A 14,859-nucleotide genomic window follows, 5' to 3' on the forward strand; every position below is an offset into this window, starting at 1 on the left:
GTCCTGGCTCGGCAGGATCCTGCGGGGTCAAACGCCGGGTCCTGCCCCAGGAATGAGACAACCCTGGCCGAGGGGGGGATCCCACTGGAGAGCCCGCCAACACGCACCCAGCAGAGAGACCCCAGCCAGCTGCGCTCCGAGCAGGAACTACTTTAATGGGCACAAGTCTAGTGCGCAGGTGCGCTCATTAAACTTCCACACCATCCAAAAATAGACATACAACAAAATAACAAAAATAGATGATTTCAGCTGCTAGAGGGTGTAGCAGGGGCAGTGATTCCATCTTCACGGGGGAAGGACCATCTCGGTGACCACCAGGGTCCCTGGGCTCTAGCAGCCCCACCAGGCAGGTGCAGTAGCACAGCGGACGGCGTCAGTCCTTCCCCCAGCCACCCTCCACGCGGGGAGCCCTGGCACGGCGCAGCGTGGCCAGCGTGGCCAGCGGGAGCTCAGCCAAGGTGGCTCTGGCTGCTGTTGGGCTGCAGTTTGACGCTGTCAGAGCTGCTCTGCGAGTCAGGGGACTTTCTCGCCTGCAGCACCATGGTCCAGTACCAGAGGAAGATGAGGAAACCTGGGTGAGGAGGGAGAAGGGTAGGTGAACCCCCTCAAGGGACCCACAGCAGCTGAGAGCCAGCCAGCCAGCCAGCGACAGCTCCTCTCATACCCCGTCACCACCCCACCAACAGCCTGTGAAGGCCCTGGTGCCTTTTGGAGAAGTCCAGTGTTCCAGGCTCACCTTGGAGGGAGTTGATGATGGTGAAGATGTAGAGGGACACGAGGCAGAAGATGCCGGAGGTGAAGGAGAAGAAGATCAGAGCCCAGGGGATGCCCAGCAGGATGCTCAGCCCAAAGAGGGCTAGGACGTGCTTGAGCTTGTGGCCTTTCTTGTTCTGCCGGAGGATCTCCCGGACCATGGCCCCCAGCATGACCGAGTTGAAGAGGAACACCAGGCTGAAGAAACCCAGGTTCACGATGTTATGGATCAGGGAGCTCGTGATCCAGCAGCTGGAGGAAGGAGAAAGGGCAGAGTGTTACACTGCGTCATCCCACGGGGACATGAGTTGGAGGGGATGGGGGAAGCACGAAGGTGTGGTGCAAACACAGCGCCCAGCTTAGTTGAACAGGGAAGGGGGTTCCCCCACCACCAGAAAGTCCCAGAAAAGCCACAGGTGAGCTAAAAAAATCCTGTAGGACATGGGTGAAGGCCTAGAAAAGTTGACTTAATCTAAGACCAGGGACCAGGCAACCCATTGCCCGTGACTTACATGGTTGCATTGGTGGATTTGCCACTAGCAGATTCATAGACAGGAATGGAGAAGGGGCCATAGTTGGTCCAGCTGGCCAGGAAGATCAGCATCACACAGAAGAAGGGGAGTCCTGGGTGGCAAGAACAGAGTGAAGCGGCCACCCTAGTCCCTCAGCTTTGGACTTGGAAGTCCAACTTGTCCCTACCTCCCCATATAGAGCACAAACCAACCCTTCCCAAGGGGGAACTGAGGATGGAGCACACAGGGGTGCCTGTCACCGGCCCTGGCCTGGGAGTGAGCTGTGCTGCACTGACCTCAGCCAGGGGTCTCCCGGGGCTGTGGAATTTTAGGCCCCGGACCACAAAAGATCACGAGAGCTTCCTACCACGGCCTCCTGCCCAAAGCACGGCAGAGACGTGTGTGTGCTTCCTGCACCAAGTCTATCTCCCTGCGCTGTCCTGGATGTTCCTTTCAGAACGAAAGGATCCCATTCCTATTTAAAGAGCCCAAGCAGTGGCTTTCACGTGACTCCTTTGTTGGATGTCCCCCAGGGCGACCCACCCTTTCTCCAGCGCCAGCTTCTGCTCTCAGCCATCGAGTCTCCTTCTCCACTGAGTCTCTCGACAGAGAGACCCCTCTGCCTTCAAACATCTACTCCTCCACGCCTGCATCTCCACCCCCCATCCAGTCACTGTTTATGGTGGGAAAGACCTAACCAGGTGCCCCTCCACCCCATGGCCCGTGCCTCTGCCTCCCCATGCTCACCCCAGCCCACCAGGCAGAGCTTGAGAAGGAAGTGGTCATGGTAGGCGTTGAAGACTTCGATCACAAGCCGGTAGAGGTTGTAGCCCTCGATGCCCATCCAGGTGAGGCAGCTCAGGAGGGAGAAGTGCAGGAACAGCCCCCCGGCTCTGCAGACTGCCTCGCTGCTGCTGGAAGCCAAGTGCTCGGAGATGAGGAAGTTGACATCCAGGAGGAAGATGGCAGCCAGCAGGTTCATGTGGATGTGCATGCTTGTGATCTGGTCTCGCTGCTTGCTTCTGGAGAATTGAGCAGGGGAGACCTCATCACCATGCCTGGCCAGTATCCCTGGTGCCCCACAACACCCCACAGCTCTGCACGGAGCAAGTCACCCCAGCCAGAAGATCCAGGAGACCCTCTGGTGGTGTCAGGAGGCAAGAGCCCAACCCTAGGGGTGGGACCGCTTGTTGCATGTGCAAATTCAGGTCCCTGCAGCTGACTCGGCATTTCAGGTCAAGACAATGGCGGGGTAGGGAGCAACATCATTTCAACTCCAAATCATCCATGTAGGATCAGTGACACGACTCAGGAGGAGACACTTATGTTCTTCACCGCACCCTTGAAAAGATCTTTGCAGGCTTCTGCTTGCCAGATCCATAACAACCACCCAGCTGATTTTCCAAAACCACTGAAAACAGCCAGTGTTTTTGAGCACCCTGCAGGACACTTGACCAAGGGGGTGGTTTCTGGAGAGAACTCTGCTTTCTTCAAGCACATCTCCTTCATCATGCTTCTAGTCAAACCATCCGCGCTTGGAGAACTTGTGCCCAGCCAGGGGCAGAGGCAATAGACGGGACGCAGACAGAGAGCATGGGATGAACTGTCAGACTGTACCTGAAGTAGAGGAAGAAGATGGTGCAAATGGACGCCAGAGCTGAGATCAGGCAGCCAACGTAGGTTATGATGCTCAGGTAATCCCTGTGTATGTAGGTGATCTCCGGGGAGGGTACCTGAGGAGGAGGAACAAGAAAGAGTGAGGAAGAACAGCCAGTGGGAACGATGCAGAGAGCTGTGGGAAGGTGCTACCCACCATCAGCACGGCAAAGTAGGTGAGGTGGTTGCATCTGCAGTCTGTCTGTCTGCCCCCCGTCACCGTCGTACAGCCATAGCTGTCCCAGTACCCAGAGCCGACTGCACAAGGGAAAGGGAGAGCATCTGGTGAGCAGCAGGAGCGGCTGCTTTGGGCCTGTGGATCTTCAGGTCAGGACAAGGTGTCCATGGCAAGGGGGGAGGACAAAAGCAGGGGTCCCAGCTTGTCCCAGGCCAAGCACACATGCTCAGATAGCACTCTCAGCATCAGGAAAAAGCTCTTAGGTTGGCTATAGAGGGAAAAACCTGAGGTCAGCCCCGTGGGAAAGGTTTATAGAGGAGGGGAGGTGCAGAGTGACTTCTATCCCCACCAGCAGGTCTGTGGTTCCCTGCAAAAGGAGCAAAGGCAGCGCCTGGCTTCACAGCCCGGTGCAGGAGCACTCACCCGTGGTGTCCTCCTGCCAGAAGACGCACAGCGGGGTCACATTGCTCTGCAATGACAAAACCGTGGGCCCCTGTCAGGATGCAGCTGTCGGTTTGTTGCCTGGCCAGCACATCTGATAGGGGAGAACACGGGGCAGGAGAGACAGTCTCAGGAGACAAACTGTCCCGTATCATAGGAGCAGGCTCCAGGCAGAGACTGTTCTCTTGGCAGCTCCTGGAGCAGATACCTCCTCCCAGGTCCCCTTTCTCAAACAAGGGGTTCAGCTTTGAGCAGGTGTCTGGCAGGGCCACGAATGAGCCAAGGGACTGTTAAGCCAAAGTGTCACCAAGCCCTGGAGATTGTGCCGGAAGGTGACACATCTGCAAAGCAGCATCTCCTGGGCAGGTGCAGGCAGTGCCACCACCAGTGCACACAGTGAAGCCACGATGGCGATACAGCCCCAGAAGATGTAGCAGACCCTGTACAGGCAGGCCAAAGGCATGGACCTGCTGGCTTGTGACCACTTTCTAAGCCGGCAGGGCCTGAGCCCTCCTTGCCCCCTCATTCCTGGTGGGGTCAGGCTCAATGAGGCTGTTTCCCCACCTACCGGCAGCTGGTCATGGAAGAAAGTGAGGACCACTGGGTCGGAGAGGTTGGCCACCACCATGTCCACCAGGGAGATGCCGACCACCTTGTCACCCAGGACATAGCTGCTGTTTTCATCCTGTTGGAGAAGAAGAGGAGGCAGTGGCAGCAGAGCAAGGGAGAGCTGCCAGGCATGAAGCAGGTGAGAGTCCCCAAGAAGGAGGTCCCATGCCTCTTCCCCTGTCAAGCTTCTAGCTCATCTTTGAAGCACCTTCTCTAAGCAAGCACCAGCACGCTGCTCTGGGCTGCATCCCTGCTGCCCTGTACCACCGGAGCCCCTGGCACGGCGGGGGCACCCCACCATGCCACACCCATGGGCATTACCTGGAACATGGTCTGGCTGTTGATGTCCATGAGGAGCACCCTGTGCTCCACCATCTCTTCCCTCTCCTTCACCACCATGAACAGGCTGCCTGGCAGGTCCACCATGAACCCATGGACCTCTCCACTCTCCTGCAAGGAGAGACTTGTCAGGACAGAGCCTGGGAGAGGATGCTGCTGGGCCAAGACCACCAGGGCAGGCTGCCCAGGACCCACCTCTCTTTGGGAAGCAAAGGCCAGGTGCTGAGGAGCCTGAGTGGGGGGGACCCTCAGGACGGTCGCATGCACAGTGGCCTTCCCAAAGGTCTGGTTCTGCCCTTCAAGCTCCACCTTGGCCAGTGTCTTCTCCAGCTCCCCAAGTTTGCTGTTGGGGAAGGGGCACAGTGAAGAGTGTGCAGCGGGCACCACGTTGGTGGCAGTGAGAACAGCGCGAGCCAGGAACTCACCGCCGAAGTGTCTGCTGCTCCACAGCTCCCACAGCCAGCGCCAGGGGCTGGGCAATGAGGCTGTCCAAGGCGGTGAGCTGCTCCTCCACGTCTTCCTCCCAGACGGGCACGCTCTCTGGAGAGGCTGATGGGCACACAGAAGGAAACACCATGAAACTCACGGGAAGAGCTGGCTTCCTCATGCCCCAAACTAACCGGGCACAGCCCTGGTGGGAGCAGACAGCAGAGGTCTTCAAGGTGGCCTCAGGCCTGGGGAGCTGACAAAGACCCCAACCCAAAGGGCTTCTCCTGCCACCCAGAGTTTGGCTCCCACCAAGGCCACTAGGACCAAGTTAGCTGAGGCTAGCTAGTGCCTAGCAGTGCAGATGGGACCCTCGTGCACCTCCGCAAAGCCCACAGTTCCCCAGGATTTGAGGGGGCAAAACACTTTTAAAAATCTCCATCTTCATCTTCAGGGAGCCTGGGTACTGGGCCTGCCTCTGGGCTTCTTCAAGCGAACCCATGTCCCCTTCCACCACCCTTCAGCTGTGTCTTCACACCATCACGCTCTGCTGTATACTGGGACATCACCAATGCTCTGCTGATGGCTAGAGAACGGGGTGGGGATGAAATGAACCCTTTATTTCATTAAAGTCACATTGAATTGCCTTTACCAGGGAAGAAGTATTCAGATGCGCTGTCAAGGGAGGTGTTCTTCCCACCCTTTGAGATGTAGGACACACTGAAGATGGACATGCTGGTTCTTTCAGTCTTCCGACTCTCCTTCCCCCAGGTGATGCTGCTGGAGGGGTCCCCCCCCAGGAGGAAGCTCTGCTTCCCGTACGCCAGCCGCAGCGTCCTGTTGGCCTTGAACCAGTAGACACAGAAGCGGTACCTGCCCAAAGCGGGGGGCAAGCCGTACTTGTAGTAAGAGTTTCTCCTGTTTGGCGAAAAGGGCCTTTTTATTATCAGCGCCTGGGCCGTGTTCTCGATGGAGATGGTGGCAGGGCCATGCTCGTAGATGACGGAGCTGTTCTGGGTCTGGTTTCGGTCACCGCAGAAGCGGAAATCCTCTTCCCGGAGGCCACTGGCTCTCACCCCTGCATTGCACAAGTGCACAGAGTTCAGCTGGAGAGGCAGCCACCCCCGCAAACGCTGCACCCTGCAGCCCCTGTCACACGTGCCACGCCAGGTTCCCTGCCCCAGACATGCTGCTTCTGTCCTGGACAGGCTGTATGACATTGGCCACCTCCCTGACGTGCCCCTGGCCGCACTGAGAGGATTTGCCAGGGCTCCTGGAGCAGCAGGACCTCCACCACTCAGGGCCACCCTCTCCCCGCTGCCACCACCCGCGTTGGCAGAGACTGACAGAGGACTTCTCCAGCCCCAGAAGGGATGGATGGAGCCCATCTCCTTTCCCTAGAAAGGACCCATCCGGCCCAGAGACCCACCCAGAGGCACATCAGCCCACAAGACGTTTCACCTCTGTGGAAGCCACGGCTGCAAACGCCCCTCGGTGCCCCCCAGCCAATTTTTTGAGGCTGCCAATTACTTTCAGCAGCCCAAACCTGGCTCACGGTCCCAGGGCAGGACACAGTTGAGCCGATCTACCTTGGAGGGGGTAGAGAAGGAGCAGGAGGAGGACCTTCATCCCGGGCGGCTCTCTGCTTTGCCTTGGCCTCCGAGGAGAAAACAGAGCCTGGAAGGGTACAGAGGAAAGGGGCCGTGTGAGTTATTTAGGTGTCACCCATACCTTGGGGTCAGGGGACAGAGAGCAAAGGCTGTGCCGGTGGGATGCTGGCTGGTGTCACCGGCTCCCCAGTGCCCCTGCTACCAGGAGGAGCCACGAGCACTGGGCATCCCACCCAGCTGTGGGGCTAGAAGGCCGGAGGAGGCTAGCAGCGGGGTCCTTGGGCTCCCGGCATGGAGAGGGTGCCCCACCGCCCTGGCACAGGGGCCAGCCACCAACGAGCCAGCATGGGAGGATTCCCCTCTTCCGCTCCCTGCTCACCTCTTGCTTTGGGTCTTGGCTTCTTATAGCGAGCGATAGGAACAGAAGGAAACAGTGGTTTCCTAATTCACCAGCCCTGAAATTATTTTCTTGAGTGCTTTCAGCTCCTGCAGATTAGCTGAGGAGCCAGGCATGTTGCAAACTGCTCTGTCTTTCCAGCCTGGCAGAAACAGGCTCTCCCAGGCTCATGCTGGAGATGCCAACACAGCAACTACGGCTGCCAAAACCCCTTCTGTCCCCCACAACCAGCCAGAAAACATCCTCTGCAGCCTCTTTCCCCAGCCCTTCATCCTGCACTCTGCTCCATCACCCTTTTCTTTGTCTTCATACGCATGCGGGGCTCCTGTGATCCTCACCCAGACAAGCGCCGAGCACCCCAGGGTGCCACCGCACTCATGGTCTCTACCCAGCCACAGCCTTTGCACCTGCAGCCCCTCCTGTCATGCCTTCCACCTTCCCCATGCCACAAACCACATCTCTGGCGCTTCTGCGATGCGCCAAGCTTCTCTTCCTCCTCACCCTGCTGTCACTCCAGCAATGGGTTAAGACTGGTGGCACCCATCCTGCCAAGGTCCAGCAGCCAGCAGAAGCCCCCCGCAGAGCAGGACAGCATTGGTGCAGGTTACCAGACCAGCCAGCAGAGTTAAACACTCACCAATGCCCAAAGGCAAACTGGCACCCAGTTTGCCACCGCTCCATCCCACTTCTGTGCTGCTCTCAAAGCATCCTTCTTGAAACCCACCCGGTGGCTGAGTCCTGTTTTGTCTGCTGCAGGCAGGTGCCAGGGCACCCACCAGTATCACCTGCAAAGGCTCATGAACTCTCCCAGGCACCCAGGGGTCATCAGACGGGAAGGCTGGGGGAAAATTGCTTGCTTGAAAACTCAGTGTCCCTGTTGGCAGGTTTCTTCCACCAGACCAGGCTTCTGAAGGTTCCTCCGGCCAGCACAGACTCAGGGCACGTCCTGTGCCCATGCATCACCGTGGGCACAGCCCCCTCCCCGTCCCTCCCCCTCTGCTTCTTGCAGCAGTTCATTGAAAAAGAGGAAGATTTTCGGTTGTTAATTAACCTGCTGCCATGTGTGTAATTGAGCGTGACACTAACAAGGTTTCCCAGTGTGGGCTGGGAGGGTACAGCACAGGCACAACTTGGCGGCGGCAGGTGGATGTGGATGGGGCTGGCACCCTGGTGCCTTGCTGTACACTTGGGAATCACGCACATGTATGTGAAAAGCCTGGATCTGGGGTGGCAAAACACCGGTGATGATGAGAAACACCTGGATCGCTCAAAAGCAACAGCGCAGCACACGAATGCCAACTGCATTGTCATGGCAAAGTGCCGGCATGCTGGGAAAGCATCTCCTCTGGATGGGGAATGCTGAATCCCAACGAGGCTTCAGCCCCTCCTGCTGCACTGGCATCTTTAGGATTTTATTGGGGTGACTAGAGGACAGGATCAGCCCCTTTCAGCCGTTACTCAATGGGGACCAGAAATCCCTGTGGGGATGTGGGTGGGGGGACTGGTATTTCCCCTCCAAGCCCTATATGGTCCCACTTGCCCCGACGCTGATTGCTGTTTCCTGAGACGAACAATAGCAAGAGAAAATTCCCCGAAAATGGTTTCACAGTGGGAAAACACGGTTCCCATCGTGCGTGATAAGCGGCACCAGAGGGAGCCAGATGCATGGAGCCCATGCTGGGCCCAGATCCTGCCCCACCATCTTCCCTCCCATCCCAGGGTGGCAGTAGGGCATCTCCCTAGTGTCACCAGTTTTGAAAAGCCCCACGCTGTTGCAATGACCAAGCAGAGACACCCCCCCTCCGGCACCAACCCTACCTCCACTCCATCATCCCCGAGGCAGGATGGCTTTACACATTGCCCCAGCCAGAGCCGGGGGGCTGAGCTCCTCCAAGAACAATACCACATAGAAAAACTCCTGTTTTGGCCATAAAATCAGCCAGATCACGTAAAAAGAGGTGGTGGGCACAGCGCCAGGGCTAAGCAGTCTGGAGCAGGCTCCCTTGCCGCCAGCACAGAGGGAGGCTCAGCCCCAGGCATCACTTTGTAACCTCCCATTGCCATTAAAAGAACAAGCTGGTCTTGTAAAGAAAAGAGGAGGAAAATATCACGGCCTCTAAACCTGTAGGCAAATGGGGGAAAAAAACACCCAAAAAAAACCACAGGAAAAAAAAAACAAAACCAAACACCCAGTGTTTACTACCACCTTACTGCTCTCTGGGTGACTTGGCAGCAGGTATTTAAGCTTTTGGAGGTGGCACGTGGCTTTTGAACGTGACGTTTTTCCCAAGGAGAAGGGAAGGTGCTTTGACATCTCAAACAAACACCGGAAACAGGGAGATACAGGGACTTTTAGCTCTGTTTTCCTTGCAGGTCCATTAGGAAAATACACAGACGCTCTGTTGCTCAAGATGCTAACGAGCCCACAGCTCATCACACGCAGCCTGTTACCCAGTCAAGGACTTGGGAACCAGATAGGGAAACTGAGGCACAGAGAGGCAAGCCAGGATGGGCTCTCCAAGACACAGAACAGCTTTGCACAACCAGCCCCCATCATAGGGACAACAGGTGATGTGCCCTGGCGCTGGAGCTGCCCCCAGTAGGGACCCCCGCCCCAGGCAAAGGGGATGCCCCAACACTGGTCACCCGGGTGCTTCAGAAAATGCACTTGACCTTGGCCAGCAGCCCGTGCCCGCACGTTATTCATGGCATTGGCATGCGAGCCTTTCCAGTCACCAGTGGGCGGCAGGGTCCGACCCGGCACATTCGTTAATGCCCAAGGAGCTGGGCAGCAGCTGCGCTGCACCAGCGGCCCAGCTGTGCCAAGCTGGTGCCGCGAGATGGGCACAGTGGTTCAGCTTTCCCGGGCTGTGGGGTTGCACACAGGACCCAGCACCTGCAAGCTGAGTTTTGCCAACAGGACAAAACCAGACCCAGTAAAGTTTCCCACGGGAGCAGCACAGCTCCGTGCCAGATCTGTCCTTCACCAGCCACTGGCAACCGCCCCTTCCCAAGCAGGCATGGGGAGAGCCAAGGGGAGGCTGGCACAGGCTGGTTGCTGGTGCCTGAGGCTCTCAAGATGGAGCATTTGCTTAAAGCTAGAACTCAATGTTCAATATTAAAAAAAAAAACCACACCATTTCCTAAAAAACATCACAGACAGAAATACTGCAGTGAACTAAACCAGCACTTCCTTCAGTGCTTGGGCAACACGGCATCCAGTTCAGTGGCACACAAAGCCTGCAGCTTCAGCAGGGGCTGCAAAGGACCAGGTACACCTGTGGCAAATTGAGGGCTGCCATGAAATGCTGCAGATCGCTCCCCCAGCACCCCGCACCATGCCACTGGCCTCAGGGGTACAGCCATCCATCCTCACAGTGCACTCCCACTGCTCAGCCTTCCTCAGGAACAACCCCTCGGCCTTCTCCTGCAGGTGGGCTTGTACCTTCCCTCCACCCAAACCACCCCGCTGGGTTTAAATGGCTCCCAAAACACCCCATCCCCTCCCGGGTCCCGTTCCCCCTCCGCACGGGCAAGGTCCCCATTGCCTGCCCGCGCCGTGGGTGCTGCGGAAGGGAGGTACAGGGCAGTGCAGAGCAGCACAGGACCACCCCAAATCAAGCTCCCAGGCATTTGGCAAAGAAAGCAGCCAGTCTGGAGCCCAGCAAGGGCGAACCTGGTCCTTGCAGGCTTTTCCAGCTGTAGAAAAGCCAAGCGCAGCCAGGGTGAAGTCTGCAGCACCCAAGGAGCCAGGTAAGAGGCCGTGCCCCCCGCCCCGCGGATTCCCACCAAACCGCAGCTGTCGGTAAGCTGATGGGAAAGGAGTTGGCGGGTCGGAGCCCTCCCAAAAAGCAGGCGTGGACAGGCTGTCACCCAGCTGGTACCGTGCAGGCACTGGCACACCACAAGCCACCCAGCCCCACTGTCTGCAAAGACCGCAGCACCACACCCCTCCAACACCCATGGGTGCCACTGCAAGGTGTGGGGACAGCAAGCCCCGGGGGTCCGCATCCTGGCAACATGCAGTTGCTTGCAAACCTGTTGCTCTGCGAATAGCAGCCCCCGGGCCAACAGGATTAGGAGCTGGACTGCAACCAAGTATGCAGCATTTTTAGTCCTTGGCTTAATTCACATGGGAGCTGCAAACCCAGCAAGGGGCACAGCAAAACCCGCTGTGGCGGCGGTACCGGGCTTAAAGGATTTGCCCCCCAACCCCCACCCCCATCTCCAAAACACTCCTGGCTCCCTGCTGGCAGTGGAGCTTGGAGGGGGGCTACTGCAGCCCTCGGACCATGAAACGAGCTTTGGCTGCCTTCCCTCCTCAACAGCCATTTGGACTTGCTGCCAGGGGGTTATTCCAGGAGACTTAATTTCAATTCTCCAGCTGGCCTTGCTGGGTTTTGCTGGTCCCTCTGGAGGGGCAGTCCAGGCAGCTTGCAGGCAGGGAGCACCCAGAGCATCCCGCATCAGCATGCCAGGACCGGCAGCAGCAAGCTGAGATGTTGCAGGAGGAATCCCCCCAACAGGCATTTTAGGGGAGGGAGATCACCCAGTAGAGACATGCTGGCGGTCCCAGGGGGATGCTGCGCCCTCCGCCAGGTGGGAGGAGGAGGAATGGGGTGTGCTGGTGGTTCCCCCGGGGTGGAAGCGGCAGCCACACGCAGGGCCCAGCCCGGCGGCGGGGGTTTTGCGGAGCTCAGCTGTGCGGCTGGCAGCAGCCGGGAGCAGCTGGTCCCGGGTGGCTCGGGGGGCTTCATGGCTCTGTGGCCTGGGAATTCAGCCTGGCTCCGGGGCAGAGGCGAGGGGCGGCGGGGCAGGCGAGGGTGAGCCCCTTTTAGCAGGGATGGGGGCTTCACCAGACAACTCACACCACAGCCACGAGCACAGACCCATGGTCCCCGCCTGGATGAAGACGGGGTGGCAAAATGTCCCTGCACCCACCACAGCAGGGTGCGCCCAGGACCCCATGGAGCGAGCACCCCTCGGTTCCAGCCAGCCAGGCTGCCCCCTGCCCCACCAGCCAACTAAGCACCCCAGGGTGCTGCCCAGTGGCACCAGTCCCAGCCACACAGCCCCAGTGCCCTCCCAGTACTACTGGGCTAGCCCTAGGGCTGACAGACCCCCACCCCACTCACCCCCGCACCCAGAGGGTGCCTCCTGCCCCTGCCGCCTCCCCGCCCGCACCGAGGACCCCGCAGCATCCCCTCCCAGTATCCCCACTAAGGCCGTGCTGGGCAGCGCTCCTTACCGTGGCCTTTGGGATCCCAAAAGCAAACATCGGACCCCCCCGCTCCTCCGCCCTCCCCCGCCGCTGCCCCCGGTACCTGTGCCCGGGTCGGGCTGGGCGCGCCGGCGGGGCTCGGCTCGGCGGCGGTCGGCGGGGCTCGGGGGGGGGTCGGGGAGGCTCGGGGGCGGGGGGGGGGGGGTCGGGGAGGCCCGGCGCGGCGGCTCGGCACCGCCCGGCTCGGCGGGGCTCGGCACCTGGCAGCCCAACCCAGCCCGGCACGGCGCGGCGCGGCGGGGCTCGGCGCGGGCCCGCCCCCGGCGGGCGGTGACTCAGCGGGGCGGGACCGGGCCGAGCTGCGCCGCACCGACCGCTGCGAGACCCCCCGGCATCGCCGCGCCTGCCGCGGGGCCACCAGCCCTCGGTCACGGCACCTGCCGGGCTCACCTCGGCCCGGCTCAGTCCGACTTTGCCTGGGAGCACCGGGCTGGGAGCACCGGGCTGCATCACCCCGCCCGGCCGGCACCGGCACCGGCACCGGCACTGGGAGCACACGGGGCTCGGGGCTCAATGCCCGGCCGGGGCCAGCCGGGAGCGGGGGGGTGCCCCATCCCGTCGCCCTTCAGCTCCGGGCTGGCGGGCATCCAGGCGGCGGGCATCCGGGCGGTGAATGAGATTAAAAAATAACAATTAATGGGAACGCAGCTGGGACGGAGTGTCCCCGTGAACCCCGGCCCGCACCCTCTAGGAAACGGGGGAGGTGGGAAGCAGGGCAAGGAGGGCAGGCCTGAACCGGGGGGGGCTGGATAGGGGGTCCACCGTGCCCCCCATGGCACATCTCCGGAGGAGGTGGGCTGGGATGTGGGCTGTGGAGCCTGGATGCGACCCCCGGCTCCCACCACCCATCCCGAGGCTGGCGAAGGGCGCGCTGCCCCTCGCCATTGGACCCCGTGGCGAGGCCGGCTCTGTGTGCCCGTGAGATCCGGAGTGGGGGGGGCTGGGGGGCCCCGGGAAGTGCCCTGTGTAAATAGTTACTCTTGCAGAGACTTTCAGTGCCTTGAATGAGACTTTTCTTTCTGCTGGAGGAAGGGTGGAAACAACCTCCCACCCTGGCAGGGAAGATGATGAAAATAAAAAGTGGCTGGAGATGCCACAGCTGCACTGGGACCCCCGGCGTGGGGGATATCGCGCATGCTCCTCTCGACCCCCCAGCCTGCTTCAGTGTCCAGATCCAAGCCCCACATTTCCCTGGCTCCCACGGGACCGGGACGAGGCTCCCACGGGAAGCGGATCACGCGGCTGAACCGTGGCTAACAAGGCCGCCTTTGAAGCCCGAACGTGCCCGCAGCGCGGGGAGCAGGGCTGGCTCTGCAATGGACACTCATGGCAGCCAGAGCCGCAGGAGCATCGCGCGGAGCCAAGGCTCCTGCTGCGGGTCATCCCGACCAGCTCCTTCAGGAAATGCCGTAAATCCGCCTCTCGGGAATAACGCTGCTGAATCCAGTGGTGGCTCCCGTAGGATCAGGCCCTCCTGCGGGGTGTGTGTGTGTGTGTGTGTGTGTATCAGGTGCAGACCCCCTGTCCGGGTGAAGAAAGGACGTTTTAGGCCATTTTTTTGCCGCTGTTTATGGAACAAAGAGTCGTTTGTCTGCACTTGACGTTATCAGGAGTTATTTTTAGGTTGACGCCTGCACTTGTTGCTGTTACCAGGATTATCTGTAAATCAGCAGGCCTTGCTGCTGTCTTCAAAGACACTGGCTGAGCATGGAGAGGAGGAAATCTTTGTGTTGTCCCATCAAGGGACATTCCCCCTTGGGCTCAGGCCAGGGCCTGATAAAGATTTATTGCTCAAGCTGAGTAGTTCCTCAAAGCCCCAACAGTTCCTGAAAACCCTAAAAGGTCCTAATACCCTTAAAGCTTCTAACGTCCTAAAAGTTCCTGAAAGATCCTAAAACCCCTTAAAGTTTCTATAAGCCCTAAGAGCTCCTAACGCCCTAAAAGTTCCTCAACAGCTTAAAGTTCCTAAAAACCCTCAAAGTTCCTAAAAGCTCCTAGAAATCCTTAAAGCTCCTAAAAGCCCTAAAATTTACTAAACCCCCTAATAGTTCCTAAAAATCCTAAAAGCTCCTAGAAATCCTTGAAGTTCCTAAAAGCCCTAAAAGTTACTAAAATCCCTAACAGTTCCTAAAAATATTAAAAGCCCTAAAAGCTCCTAAAAACTTTGAAGTTCCTAAACACTCCTAAAAGCTCCTAGAAATCTTTAAAGTTCCTAAAAGCCCTAAAAGTTACTAAAACCCCTAATAGTTCCTAAAAGCTCCAGAAGAACCCTAAAACTTCTGAAAAAAACTAAAACTTCCTACAAGCTGGCAGTGGCAGCAGGCGAGTGGCAGCGTGCCGGGGTGGGCAGGGTGCGGCAGGCTCAGCACCTCCCGCCGGGTGCAGCAAGCCCAGACAGAGGGTGCCCCGCGCCGCTGGGGGCCCAGGGTGAGCCGCCCAGCGCTGGCAGCCCCAGCCCAGGGTGCCACGGCCCCCCTGAAAGCCCCCTGGGAGACCATGGTGCTCCCAGAGGGGTGCAACCAGCCCAGCTCTGGTGGGCGGAGGAGGAGGGTGAGGATGAGGATGATGAAGCAGAGAAGTGCTGGTGGGAGGAGATGACTAGAAGTCCTCCATCCAAATCCAGTGAGCAATGCCAGGACAGCCTTGGGAACCTCAGA

At 58.9% G+C, this 14,859-nt stretch overlaps 1 protein-coding gene across 2 annotated transcripts; it reads right to left on the reverse strand.

The window, feature by feature from the left end:
* Positions 1 to 135: 135 nt before the first annotated feature.
* ADGRG1 (adhesion G protein-coupled receptor G1) lies at positions 136 to 12,372 on the reverse strand. 2 transcript variants are annotated; one of them, XM_055819078.1, is made up of 14 exons: positions 12,246 to 12,372; positions 6,504 to 6,591; positions 5,567 to 5,992; positions 4,914 to 5,037; positions 4,684 to 4,831; positions 4,471 to 4,599; positions 4,109 to 4,225; positions 3,523 to 3,568; positions 3,079 to 3,179; positions 2,883 to 2,998; positions 2,013 to 2,287; positions 1,266 to 1,377; positions 737 to 1,005; positions 136 to 571 (listed from the first exon to the last, which is right to left on the reverse strand). In XM_055819078.1, exons 2-14 carry the CDS (start codon positions 6,541 to 6,543, stop codon positions 450 to 452), a joined length of 2,025 nt encoding a protein of 674 aa, XP_055675053.1. In that variant the 5' UTR covers positions 6,544 to 6,591; positions 12,246 to 12,372; the 3' UTR covers positions 136 to 449. The 2 variants fall into 2 exon arrangements, with proteins under 2 accessions (XP_055675053.1, XP_055675052.1); XM_055819077.1 differs by lacking the exon at positions 12,246 to 12,372 and adding an exon at positions 12,170 to 12,214.
* Between the last annotated feature and the right edge of the window lie 2,487 nt (positions 12,373 to 14,859).

Source organism: Falco peregrinus, chromosome 14, assembly GCF_023634155.1.
Source record: "Falco peregrinus isolate bFalPer1 chromosome 14, bFalPer1.pri, whole genome shotgun sequence".
NCBI classification, from domain to species: Eukaryota; Metazoa; Chordata; class Aves; order Falconiformes; family Falconidae; genus Falco; species Falco peregrinus.

Excerpts from the sequence above, each read along its gene's own strand:
- ADGRG1 (XM_055819077.1), bottom strand. The coding sequence starts at position 12,199 with ATGTTTGCTTTTGGGATCCCAAAGGCCACG. Across the intron at positions 3,180-3,522 it reads CTGGCAGGAGGACACCACGG|TCGGCTCTGGGTACTGGGAC; the intron begins GTGAGTGCTCCT and ends TCCCTTGTGCAG. Across the intron at positions 2,999-3,078 it reads CCTACTTTGCCGTGCTGATG|GTACCCTCCCCGGAGATCAC; the intron begins GTGGGTAGCACC and ends CCTCCTCCTCAG.